At 44.8% G+C, this 13,337-nt stretch overlaps 1 protein-coding gene across 4 annotated transcripts in view; it reads right to left on the bottom strand.

Moving 5' to 3' along the window:
• ulk1b (unc-51 like autophagy activating kinase 1) overlaps positions 1–9,865 on the bottom strand; it is a 99,334-nt gene extending 89,469 nt beyond the window's left edge. Inside the window, exons 1-3 of one of the 4 annotated variants that reach the window (XM_087999861.1) lie at positions 9,154–9,865; positions 8,386–8,478; positions 8,214–8,255 (exon numbers count right to left, since the gene is read on the bottom strand). In XM_087999861.1, coding sequence (XP_087855987.1) covers positions 8,214–8,255; positions 8,386–8,478; positions 9,154–9,243 — 225 coding nt within the window. In that variant the 5' untranslated portion in view covers positions 9,244–9,865. The remainder of the gene's footprint in view (positions 1–8,213; positions 8,256–8,385; positions 8,479–9,153) is intronic. The other 3 variants (XM_087999860.1, XM_087999859.1, XM_087999862.1) reach the window with 3 other exon arrangements.
• Between the last annotated feature and the right edge of the window lie 3,472 nt (positions 9,866–13,337).

Raw genomic sequence — 13,337 nt, 5'->3', positions numbered from 1 at the left:
TTTCAGAAAGTTATGGCTAACTTTTCACAGAAGAGGTTAATTCATAAAATCCAAGCACATGAGATTGGGGGTAATATACCTGTATTGGGAAAACGTGAGGACTGCAGGTGCTGAAAAATTAGAGTTGAAAAGCGCGATGCTGGAAAAGCACAACAGGTCAGGCTGCAACAGGAGAGTTGACATTTTGGGCATAAGCATGGACTGAGAATGGCTAATAGACAGGAAACAGAACAGGAATGAGTGGGTCCTTTTCAGTGGAAGATGGTGACCAGTATCATAGGGTTCTGTGCTTAGGCTCCAGCTATTCATAATATATATCAACGACTTGGATGATGCAATTGAATGTAATATCACTGACAATACAAAACTATGCAAAAATGTGGCAGCACAGGTTTGGAGGGCCGAAGGGCCTGTCCCTGTGCTGTATTGTTCTCTGCTGTTCTTTGTTCCAACTAGCTGAAAGTGTGAGAGGTGATGAAGGTTTAAAGGGGCTTCGGGGCATTTTAGATAAGCTGAATGATTGGGCAAATATGTGGACGAGGGTTTGTGGGGACACAGTCCCACAATAGGGAGTGAATGGGAGAATGGTGTTGAGATGGAGGATCAGCCATGATTATGCTGAATGGTGGATAGGGTTTGATGGGCCAAATGGCCTACCACTTGCTCCTATTTTCTATGCCATGCTATGAGTAGTTAAGATTGAGAACGCCACTGCCAGAGAATGTACTGGAGGCAGGTTCATTCAATGAACTCCAAGGCAGTTAGACTGTTACTGGGAAAGGAACAACGCTCAGGAATAATGGTGGGGAAGCAGATGAACGGCACTCAGTCAATTGCTCATGGAGAGAGAGAGAGAGAGAGAGAGAGATGATGTGAACATGATGGGATTAATGACCTCTTTCTGTGCTCTAACAATTCTGTGATGGTCATCCCTTCACTAAACAGTATATGTATGTAAACACTGACATGGAACCAAATAAAGACATCAGACTGCACACTGCACAGTTCCCACTCCATTAAATTCAACAGTGATATTGGGCGTTTGTAATTTTTGACTTCTGCAAGAAACTTACCAAGGAAACTCCAACTGCTCGTTGTTGCTGTTTCCACTCTGCACAGGCCTCCCCTTACTCTTCACCCTCTCACCCTGTGATCATCTCCACCTGTTATCTTCTCCCTCAATATTTATCCAGCTTGCTCCTTAAAGGCAACTGTACAACACAGCTCATCCCACACCACCCCCCATCCCAACCCCTCTCCTCTGGGTAGGGGGGTGGGGAGCAGGCCTCACTGTTTCCCCACCCTCAGGGCTTTCTGAAAGGTTTGTCCTAAAATCCCTGTTACTCATGCCCCTCTCATTCCCATGGCCCCGATTCTGTCCTCCCCCACAAAGGGGAAACATCAACATTTACCCCAGATTCTCATTAGCCAGGGGAATCTAAGGTTATTCGGCAGAGATGGGAATGTGGCATCAGAAACAGATCAACCATGATCTTATTGAATGGTGGAGCAGGCTCAAGGGGCCGAATGGTCTACTCCAGCTGCTATTTCCTATGTTTGTACTAACTCTTTCAGAATGTTAATGATCTCTATCAGGACACTCTTCAGCCTTTTCTTCTCTACAGGAACAAAGGGCCCTGCCAGGTCCCCCACGTTGTGATCACACTCTCAGTTCACATTCTCTGACTGTTATTTTTTAATTTGAAACCCAGATTCCATTTGGGACCTGGGACTAAAACAAAACTGTCACAATGAAAGAGGAAACATGTTGCCAGGGCTGGAGAGTTTGACCTATAGGGAGAGGCTGAATAAGCTGGGGTTGTTTTACCTGGAGTGTCAGAGGCTGAGGGGTGACCTTATATAAGTTTATAAAATCATGAGGGACATGGTTAAGGTGAATAGACAAGGTCTTTTGCCCGGGTTGGGGGAATCCAGAACTAGAGGGCACATGTTTAGTGTGAGAGGGGAAAAATTTAGGAGAGACTTAAGTGGCAACGTTTTCACACATAGGGTGGTACGTGTATGGAATGAGCGGCCAAAGGAAGTGGTGGAGGCTGGTACAACTGCAACATTTAAAAGGTGTATGGTTAGTTTTATGAATAGGAAGGGTTTGGAGGAATACGGGCCAAGTGCTGGCAAATGGGACTAGATTAATTTAGAGTATCTGGTTGGCATGGACAGGTTGGACCAAAGCGTCTGTTTCCATACTGTACATCTCTATGACTCTTTGCTTTTTAAATAAAATCCCTTCTTTTAGTGAGACTTGGGTCCTGGGAGCCTGTCCTCACTCTGGGAGACAACTTCATTCAAACTGTATCTTTCACTGATGTGATACGTAAAGATCAGCATTGAGGGGGCTTTGAATCTCCATGAACCCACCACCTTCTACTTCCATCTGGCTTCTCAGAGAAGCATAATGGCTGTAAGCAATTCCTTTCCTGAATCCACAGGGATCCAGAGATATGACGAGAACGTGGGACAATGGGATTGAGAAACTTATCAGCCATGATTGAATGGTAGAGCAGACTCGATGGGCTGAATGGCCTAATTTCTTCTCCTATGTCTTACAGTCTTTGTTTTAAGATTACAGAGGGATTTGATGGAGAAGAGATCAAGTAGGTATTGTCACTTGAAAGAGTCAAAATTATGTTTTTTAATTCATTCATACAATGATGCTTGGTACTTAAGAACATTACAGCGCAGTACAGGCCCTTCGGCCCACAATGTTGCGTCGACCTGTGAAACTAATCTGAAGCCCATCCATTCTACATTATTCCATTTTCATCCATTTTTTTATCTAATGACCATTTAAATGCTCTTAATGTTGGCAAGTCATGCTCATCCCTAACTGTCCCAAGGGCAGCTAAGGTAAAAGTCAACCACATTGCTGTGGGTCTGCAGTCACATGTAGGCCCAAGACCAGGTAAGGATGGCAGTTCCCTTCCCTAAAGGACATTAGTGAAGCAACTGACAACAGTTTCATGGTCAATATTTGACTCTTAATTCCAGCTTTTTATTGGATCCAAACCCCACCATCTCGGTCTCTAGGTTAATAGTCTGGTGATAGGCCATCACCTTGCCTGCAGAAGACCATCAATTATAAATCCAATCAGAGATTTAGGAGTAGCCCGAGTGCAGTGGAAATGTGGAACATTCTGTTACATTTGACTGAGATCCTCAACAATTCTATAACACTGTTCGCTGATTTCGCCCCTCCATCCAGTATCAGCTGTAATCCACCACAGCTCATGTATCCCTGCACACACTAAATCCCATACCCATCGCCTCTCTGCATCTGTGTCTCATCATGGTGCTGTGAAGTTCAAAGCACTAGATCAATGGTGCATTATTTTTACATTTTAGTCCCCAAAACGACACAAACTAAAGCACCAGAAACATTTAATTTCTATCTAGAGTGTCCCAGTTTCTTCAGAGTGGGGTCACAGGTAGATGTGTTGAAGAAGTAATTTGCTTTCATCGGTCATAACTTTGAGTACGGGAGTTGGGATATCATGTTATGTGTAAGGCCACATTTGGAGTTCAGTACACAATTCTGATCACCCTGCTGTAGGAAGGATGCAAACAAACCCCACAATGATGTTACCAAGGGTTTGAGTTAGAGGGCTGGGTTGGGTCATTTTTCACCAGAGTGTAGGAAGCTGAGGGGTGACCTCATTGAGGTTTATAAAATCATGAGGGGATAGATAAGGTAAATAGCCAAGGTCTTTTCCCCAGGGAAGGAGTGTCCAAAACTAGAGGACATTGGTTTAAAGTGAGAGAGGAAAGATTTAAAAGGGACCTGAGGGCCAACCTTTTCACACAGAGAGTATATAAGCGAGCTGCCAGAGCAAGTGGTAGAGGCAGGTAGGTACAATTACAACATTTAAAAGACATGTGGACAGGTACATGGATAGAAAAGGTTTAGATGGATATGGAAATGTGTTGCTGGAGAAGCGCAGCAGGTCAGGCAGCAGGTAGGGAACAGGAGAATCGACGTTTCGGGCATTAGCCCTTCTTCAGGATATGGATCAGACTCAGGGAAATGGAGCTGGTTCAGTTTAGGACACTTGGTTGGCATGAACAAGTTGGGCTGAAGGGCCTGTTTCTGTGCTGTATCACTGAATGACCTCTACAAAGTCACACTTTAAACTCCTACATTTTTATTTTGCACCTGTCGGAAAGTGAGCATTCTTATATTCACCACATACTCTGATGTGGAGCAAAGTATTAATGACACAAGTGTAAAATTCTAACATTTATTTCAAATTTTCAAATCAAAAACTTTCTGATCGTTCCCTGAGCTAATTTGTTGTGAGTATAAAAGATTACAGTATGGTGCTGACAATTGAACATGGCATCTCAAGCAAACTGAATGTCTGAGGGTGCACTCTGCACAGCTCCCACCCCATTAATCTCAGCAGTGATACTGTGAATGTGTAGGTGGCAGATTCCTGATGAAGGGCTTATGCCCGAAATGGCGATTCTCCTGCTCCCTGGATGTTGCCTGACCTGCTGTGCTTTTCCAGCACCACACTCTCGACTCTGATCGCCAGCATCTGCAGTCCTCACCTTCTCCGAGGTGGCAGATTGTGACTGATGTAGTGGAGTAGCTAAAATCAACTGCACAAGAGGCCAGAGTCGGAGGAGCACAGATATCTCAGAGGCTTAAAGGGCTGGAGAAAGTTACAGAGATTTGGAGATGCAAGGCCAGGGATGGTTTAACCAGGAGGTAAAACTGCAAAATTGAGACAGGTAACAAGCTCCCATTAAGCATAATAAACTAGAGATACGCAATGGTGAATAACTGTACTGATGCTTTTTGTGAGACTCTAGCTGACTAGAATCCAAAACCTTCAGAGACCTTCATATCAATGCTGTGATGTAAATTGTGCCACCTAAAATGGCCGTGCAAAGATATTCAATTTGTACTTTCCAAATAATTGAGTAAGGACTTGGAAAGGATAATAAATTGCAGGTGGAGTGGGACTAATTGGATAGACCTTTTTTTCGAAAGGACAAGTACAGCAGATACATGGGAACACCACCCCCTGCCGCACATCATCCAGAATTGGAAATATATCGCAGTTCCTTCAGTGTCACTGGGTCAAAATCCTGGAAATCTCTTGCTAACAACATTGTGGATCTAACATTGCATATGGACTGTAGGGATTCAGGAAGGCAGCTCACCACCACCTTTTACAGGACTGTTTGATACGGGCAATAAATGCAAGGCTTGCCAGCAATGTCCATATCCTCTGAAAGAATAATTTAAGAAATAGCTGGCACAGGCACATTGAGTTGGACAGTCTCCTGATGTGTGACAAGTGGAAAGAAATGCCTTCTGGTCTCAGTGAGTCATTATCTCCATGAGCGTCATTCGGTAAAAATCACAGCTTATTTTGACAAATGGCACAAACGTTATGAATGTTTGGCTGCAGTTGTTAAATCAGAAAAAATCACCCCAGCTAAAACTTTGCACAGATAAACAAAAGAAATGTATTATGTACAATCCTCAACAAAGAGCGGAAAGACGCAACTTGCATAAAATTTACAACACAAAATTCAGCGCAACTTGTCCATGCAGCATAGCACTATACTCTGCAAATTCTTCCTTTTCAGATGAGACAGTAAACCAAGACCCTCTCTACTCTTTCAGGTGACATAAGGATTCCAAAACTATTCAAAAGAGAAGGGAGATTCTTTCTGGTACAGTGAGGCGTCCAATCTGATGATTATAACATTGCTATGTGTGGGATCTTGTTATGCATAAACTGGCTGCTTCCTTTCCCTCGTTACAACAATGCTGGCACCAATTATTTCAGTAGCGAGTTTTGAGAAGATTTGTAGCTCAGGTTGAGGTTCTGAATGACATTTCGTCACCATACTAGGTAACATCATCAATGAGCCTCCGGATGAAGCACTGGTGATATGGCCCATTTTCTATTTATGTGTTAAGGTTTCCTTGGGTTGATGTCATTTCCAATGGTGACATCATTTCCTGTTCTTTTTCTCAGGACGTGGTAGATGGGATCCAAGTCAATGTGTTCGTTGACAGAGTTCAGGTTGGAGTGCCATGCGTGCGTGTCTCTGTTTGGCTTGTCCTAGGACGGATGTGTTGACCCAGTCAAAGTGGTGTCCTTCCTCATCTGTATGTAAGGATACTAGTGAGAAAGGGTCATGTCATTTGTGCCTAGTTGATATTCATGTATCCTGGTGGCTAGTTATTTTCCTGTTTGTCCAATGCAGTATTTGTTACAGTTATTGCAAGGTATTTTGTAAATGACATTAGTTTTGCTTGTTGTCTGTATTGGGTCCTTCAAGTTCATTAGCTGCTGTTTTCGTGTGTTGGTGGGTTTGTGGGCTACCATGATGCCAAGAGGTCTGAATAATCTGGCAGTCATTTCTGAGATGCCTTTGAGGGGAGAGTGGCTAGGGTTGCTGGACGTGTTTTATCTGCTTATTTGGGTTTGTTGCTGAGAAATCTGTGGACTGTGCTCATTCAGTCCCCGTTCGTTTTGTATAAACTGTATAGGTCATTTTCCTCTGCTCTTCGTAGTTCCTCTGTTGATCCTAATTACCACCCCCTGAGAAAAAGAACTTAACATGATGTCATCACAGGAAATGACATCACCAACCCAAAAAACACCTAAACACATAAATAGAAAGTGGGCCATACCACCAGTGCTTCATGCGGAGGCTCACTCATGATGTTACCTAGTATGGTGATGAAACGTCTGAAAACGAACCTACATCCATTTCAGTAGCTTTAAAGCAGTTTCAGATGATCCAAGGACACAAAAGGTGCTACAAAAATGTACTATTTTCCTGTTTACATATCCATCTATTTTCCTTTTCCAGCTTCCCCTTAAATCACTTTGACCACTCCTCATGGAATTTCCAGTAAAAGAGGGTTCTCCTGAACCTCTGGATTAATGAGGGAGTGTCTTTTATTCAGGGCCCCTAGTTCTATTCTTTGCATTTGTCCCAGGAACTAATATAATGTTCAGGAGGTCACAAGCAGTTCAAGCAAAAGTGCAGCTCTGGTTATTTTTGGTACCAGCATGTACAGTACATGCAATGGGTAACCTTAGTCATGTTTCCTACAAAACTGTCACATAGGGAGACCCTGCTTTGCCCAATCAACCCCGGCTCTGTTTGCAACAGCCCATGTTACGTGTTGCTACACGGGCGCGCACAGCTGCCCTGGGGGTTGTAGTTCTGCGCGAACCGGGCCCCATTGTAGTGGAAGGAGCAGTGGACTACATTCCCCAGGAGCCTCTGCGAAAGGTTGTCAACCCCTTGCGCAAGCGCAGTGAAACTCCGGGCCCTGGAAAAAATATCAACAATCGATCAGCTGTTGGCTACCCGCGCATGCGCGAACCCGAAACAACACAAGCCAGAAGATTCTTCGACAAAGGCATTCCAGAGCTCGGGGGTAAATAATCCCAATGAAACCAGGGGCAGAGGGGGTAATTCCATCAATCCAAATACATAGGGTAAATATCTCAATCAAACCATGGGCAGAGGGGGTAATCCCATCAATCCAAATACAGAGGGTAAATATCTCAATCAAACCAGGGGCAGAGGGGGTAATTCCATCAATCCAAATACAGAGGGTAAATATCTCAATCAAACCAGGGGCAGAGGGGGTAATTCCATCAATCCAAATACAGAGGGTAAATATCTCAATCAAACCAGGGGCAGAGGGGGTAATTCCATCAATCCAAATACAGAGGGTAAATATCTCAATCAAACCAGGGGCAGAGGGGATAGTCCCATCAATCCAAACTCCAGGGTGCAAATAATCCCAAACACATCAGAGGCATATTGGAATATTTGTTCCAGCAATCTTCCATCCCTTTATGAACCATTGAAAACCAATTTAATCCAATCGTTAGAAAGGTCTATATATTACTTGTTTGTGATACATAGATTACCATGAAGATATTTTCCTGATTAACCTTTCAAAGATGTTATAACAATCTCGACCAGGTGGGATTTGAACCCTGATCCCTTGGTACAGAGCAAGAGACACTACCATTGCACCACCAGAGCCCTCTTATATCACTGTGAATAAGTGCAGTGTAAATTATCTGGATCTGACCCTCAAACTAAATTACAAATACAATTAGGTCATTCTCTATTTTTAAAAAAACACTTGCCTAAAATAAGAAACTTTGGCATTGACTTTATCAAAAATAGCATGCAAATACCTGAAAGTCATACAACGCCACAATATTGTCATGTTTCAGTTCCTGAAAGAGAACATAAAACCACAGGATTAATAGGCTAAACTTCACCACCAGCATTCCAGATGGTAGCACTGACTGTATTATTGCTAAAAATCGAAAAATTAAGAAGCATCAAATGAAGTGATGTCCTTACCTTCAATATTTTAATTTCTTTTCCCAGAAGGGTTTGTGACTTTGCTAGGTTTTTCTTGTTGATACATTTAATGGCAACTTCCCAATCGTGTTTCTGAAATAAAGTTTGTAATTGCTGAAATCAGTTCGATTTCTTCTATTGGAAACAAATGGAACCCTCCCCATTTTTCCGTGCACCTGGGGACGGGTAACAAGTATGGCATATGTGAGGTTAATTTTTATTGAGGATTGAGTGGACACGTACAGGGCGAGCTAAAACAAAGAACTGCTGGAGATCTCAAACAAACAAAAGCAGAAATTGCTGGAGGAACTCAGCAGATCTGGCAGCATCTGTGCAGAGAGACAGAGTAACCTTCTTCTGAACTGTTCATATTAATGTATGCTGCCAGACCTGCTGAGTTACCCCAGCAATTTCTGTTTTTGTTTTGTTGTACAGATTGAGCTGGAAGCTCCTGCTGTATAAAGCTGACCGGGGAAAATTAGCCTCAGCAGCACTGCAGAACCTCAGGCCCATGTGAAAGCAGACTTGCCCTAACTTGCCCCGGCCTGGTGCAGACAGAGTGTCCTCCAAAAGCTCAGTCAATAATGCGACCGGGCGAAATTCAGACACTTTTCGAAAATATTAGACAGACATCCAGTGGAAGTGCAGAAAATCTGCTGCAAACCGAGAAGGCAAGTCGAGAAGGAACAGAAAGATCCAACACGGATGGACAGTGTGTCCAAGGCCCGCAGTATCCCTCCCTGAGGGACACTGACCACTGAAATTTACCTCGATGTAACGGCCTTTGAAAACTACAGCGAAAGCCCCATGCCCGATCAGATCCTGCCGGTTGAATTCGAATTTCCCCACACTCTCCATCGCCTCTCCTCTCAATATTTCTTTTGTTTTGATTTGCTGAAATTATTTGGTGCTCTGGTTTATCTGAATTCCTCTCTCCCAGTTCTCAGCCACGCCAGGGAGGTTCCGATTAGGGATTGGATGGAGCAGGGCAGATCTCTGGGCAGTCAGACCAGAAAGCATCCCTCTCTCCTGCCATGTCCAGGGGCTGTTTCTCTGTCTCCGCCGATGCCTTTTCGTACATTTTTTTTTGTAATAACGGGTCGATCTGCTTCTCCTGAGTGATCAGAGTTGGCTGGCGTTTCTCAGAGCCCTCTTTGTCTCCATGGTAGACTGCAGTATGTACATATGTGTATGTGTGTCTGCAATCCCGAGCTGGAGACTGTTTGTATACAAAGGACAGCTGAGATACCGAGGTAAAGAGACAGACTCCTCGCTGGTTACTGTTGTAAAGTATTCTGCTACACTGGGGGAGAAAAAGGGGCCACGTTTCCACTGAAGTCGATGTGCACTCTGCCAGTAAGCTGATCCCACAGTATCTGAGCTCTCTCTGGGTGAGAAACACTCGCAACGATGAGACAAAGAACCCTGTTTGTTATTTTCCTCTCCCTCTGTCTGTCTGTGCAGCTTAGCTTTTCTGGAAACGCGCAGGCGCTTTTTGTGTGTAAGCCCAGCCTGCTCTCACTCTGTCGCTGATGAGCGGAAACTGCAGCAAAGTCAACACAGCAGCCTGACTGTTTAACTCTTTCCCTGCAAACACACACGCACACAAATTTCCACAGCAGACCAGATTAACCACGCGCAGCTGGCCCAAAGAAAGAATCCATTCGGCCCGTCTCGTATGTGCTAGCTCTTTATTCATTCACGGGATAGCAGGATCACTGGCGAGGCAAGCATTTATTGCCCATTCCTAACTGCCCATAAGGCAGTTCAGAGTCAGCACCACTGCTGTGGGTCTGGAGTCTCATGTAGTTAGACCAGGTAAGGATGACAATTTCCTTCCCTAAAAGACATGAATGAACCAGATGGGTTTTCCTGACAATCAACAATGGATTCATTGCCATTGTTAGACTCTTTAATTCCAGCTTTGTATTGAATTCAAATTTCACCACCTTGCTCCATCCAAACTACAGGGGATTCAAACCTGGGTCCCCAGAACATTACCTGGGCCTCAGGGTTATATATTACAGCAATAATACCATTACACCATCACCTCCCCACTTCCTCTTTGGAATAGCTTTTCAATGAGATCAATTCCAGCCACTCGGTATCCCCCTTGACCCACCAAACAGTTGCCCCTCAAGTATTTATTCCAATTTCCGTTGTTATTGAAATCTAACCAGAGAGTGCTGGGAATCCTCAGCAGGTCCAGCAGCCTCTGCAGAGAGAGAGATCTTGTACCCTCCACTCCCCCTGTCCCAATGACGGGTTGGTGGGCAGTGGGTGCTGGGCATTTAATCATAAGACCATCTGACATAGGGGCAGAAGTAGGCCATTCAGTCCATTGAGTCCGTTCTACCATTCAGTGAGATCATGACTGATCTGTTAACCCTCACCTCCACTTTTCTGCATAATGCTTGATTCCCGCCTTACTGGTTAAAAACTCGTCTATCTCAGCCTTGAATATACTTACTAACCCATCCTTGACCACCCTCTGTGGTAAAGAATTCCACAGATTCACTCCCCCAGAGATAAAGAGTTCCTCCTCATATCTATCTTAAATGTGGGAGAAAGTGCGTACTGCAGATGCTGGAGATTAGAGTCAAGATTAGTGTGGTGTTGGAAAAGCACAGCAGGTCGGGCAGCATCTGAGGAGCAAGAAAATCGACGTTTTGGGCAGGAGCCCTTCATCCTGATGAAAGGCTTTTGCCCAAAATGTCAATTTTCCTGCTCGTCGGATGCTGCCCGACCTGCTGTGCTTTTCCAACACCACACTAACCTTGACTCTGATCCCTAGCATTTGCTGTCCTTGCTTTTGCCTCTATCTTAAATGTGTCATCCCTTATTCTGAGATGATGCCCTCTGGTCCTGGACCCTCTCCACATCAACCCTGTCAACTCCCCCAATAAACCTTATATTTCAATAAGCTTGTTGCTCATTCTTTTAAATTCCAATGAGCACACAGTGTGACTCAGTGGTTAGCACTGCTGCTTCATAATGACAGGGACCCGGTTTCGATTCCAGCATCAGGCAACTGTCTGTGTGGAATTTGTACATTGTTCCTGTGCATGTGCGGGCTTCCTCTGGGTGCTCTGGTTTCCTCTCACAATCCAACGATATGTAGGTTAGGAGGATTGGCCATGCTAAATTACCCTGCTTGGTAGGTCAGCCGTGGGAAATGTGGGGTTTTGGAGGTGGGGGGGGGGGGGGTGTGGAATGTGATGCTCTGTGGAGGGTTGATGTGGGCATGATGGGCTGGATGGACTGAATGGTCTGCCCCCAAACTGTAAGGATTCTATGACTGTCCACAGTACTGATCTACCGAACCTCATATCATAAGACAATGCCTGAGGAAGCTTTCTCTCTGAATGAGCATTATGACTGAGTGCCATTCTGCCATCTTCTCCTTGCAACCCTGCACATCCTCTCTTTACGGTCTGTGAGAGGAAGGCCAAACAGATATGACCGCTCCCCCCTCCCGCTCAGCCACTAATTGCCCAGCTGAGGCCTCCATCCTGCCCTGTGGTATTAGGCCCTGCAGTGAGTGGGACTCTCCAGTGGTGGGCAGCTTGTGAAGTGTCCCTATTCTGGGTGTGTTGGCATGTGGATCCCTGATGGATTTGGACCCTTTATCAAAGAAATCCAGTGCCTGATGGCGGATCCAACCATCAGAAAAAGGGGGGAGGGGGCAGGGGGGGCGAACACTGAAAGCCACAACCCGTGCTTCCCCTCCCCAGGCTCCCTTCCTGTCATCACTGTCTCTGGGACTGTCCTTGAGGCTTTGAGTGGGAATTGATGCTACTGCAGTCACTCCCCTCTCCCTCCCTGTGATGATCTGAAACATCTCCCATTAGCCTGATTGGTTAGCAGCTCTTGGTGGGTGGAATGCTCCCTCCTCCCCAGTTTGGGATCATCATTCATCTGTTAAAATACTGGAGTGTTTGACACAGGGTTTGGTAGACAAGGCTTCTCCCAAAGAGAGGCCATGCAGCGTCAAACCAGCTAGAACACTCTTGGTCATTTCAACAAGATTCCCCACTAAGCTAACATCTCAGGTCAACAGCCAAACATCAGAATGTCAACTCCATTCTTCCTCATTGATATTGTCAGAACTTTGAACATTCTCAGATTGATTTCAGATTTCCAGTATCTGTAGGGTTTTGCTTAGCTTTTGCTGAGCCAACTTCCACTCTGCTGTCCAGAATGCAGTTGAAAAATAAAACACCAGCATGCCCATTGCACTGCCTGAGAAGTGGCAGAAAATCTCATTCTAATGTCTGAGAGACAGCATGGTATTTCCTCCAAGCCTTGGAGGGAGGAATAATAAACCTGAAATGATCTGATTGAGAGCTGAGAATGTTACACCTGATAACACAGTGATAGCATGCACCAGGTTTGACCTAATTTCCACTGCTCCATCCATCAAAGTAAATACTTGGGTGCAGCACGGAGCCAGAGTCACCAAATAAATAGTCTATAAGAGGCTAGGAATACTGCAATGAGTAACTCATCTTCCAGGTCCCCACAGCCTGTCCATTACTTATAAGGCACAAGTCAGGAGTGTGATGGAATACTCCCACTTGCCTGGATGGGTGCAGCTCCAACAACACTTAAGAAGCTTGACTAAATACAGAAAACAGCATCACTTTTGAATAGTAAAATCCACCATTTTAAGCATCCACTCCCTCCGTCACTGACACTCAGTAGCAGCAGTGTGTACTATCTACGAGATACACTGCAGAAATTCACCAAAGATCCTGATACAGCACCTTTCAAACTCATGACCACTTCCAACTAGAAGGACAAGGACAGCAGATACATGGGAACACCACCCCCTGCAAGTTCCCCTCTGAGCCACTCACCATCCTGACTTTGAAATATACCACCATTCCTTCAGTGTTGCTGGGTCAAAATCCTGGAATTTCCTCCCTAAAGATACTCTGGGTCTACGACAG

Source organism: Chiloscyllium plagiosum, unplaced genomic scaffold (genome assembly GCF_037043375.1).
Source record: "Chiloscyllium plagiosum isolate Xiang-an unplaced genomic scaffold, Cpla_swu_hap1 HiC_scaffold_24, whole genome shotgun sequence".
Lineage (NCBI taxonomy): Eukaryota > Metazoa > Chordata > Chondrichthyes > Orectolobiformes > Hemiscylliidae > Chiloscyllium > Chiloscyllium plagiosum.
Note: the sequence above shows the minus strand (reverse complement) of the source record. Positions and strands in the feature narration are given on the sequence as shown.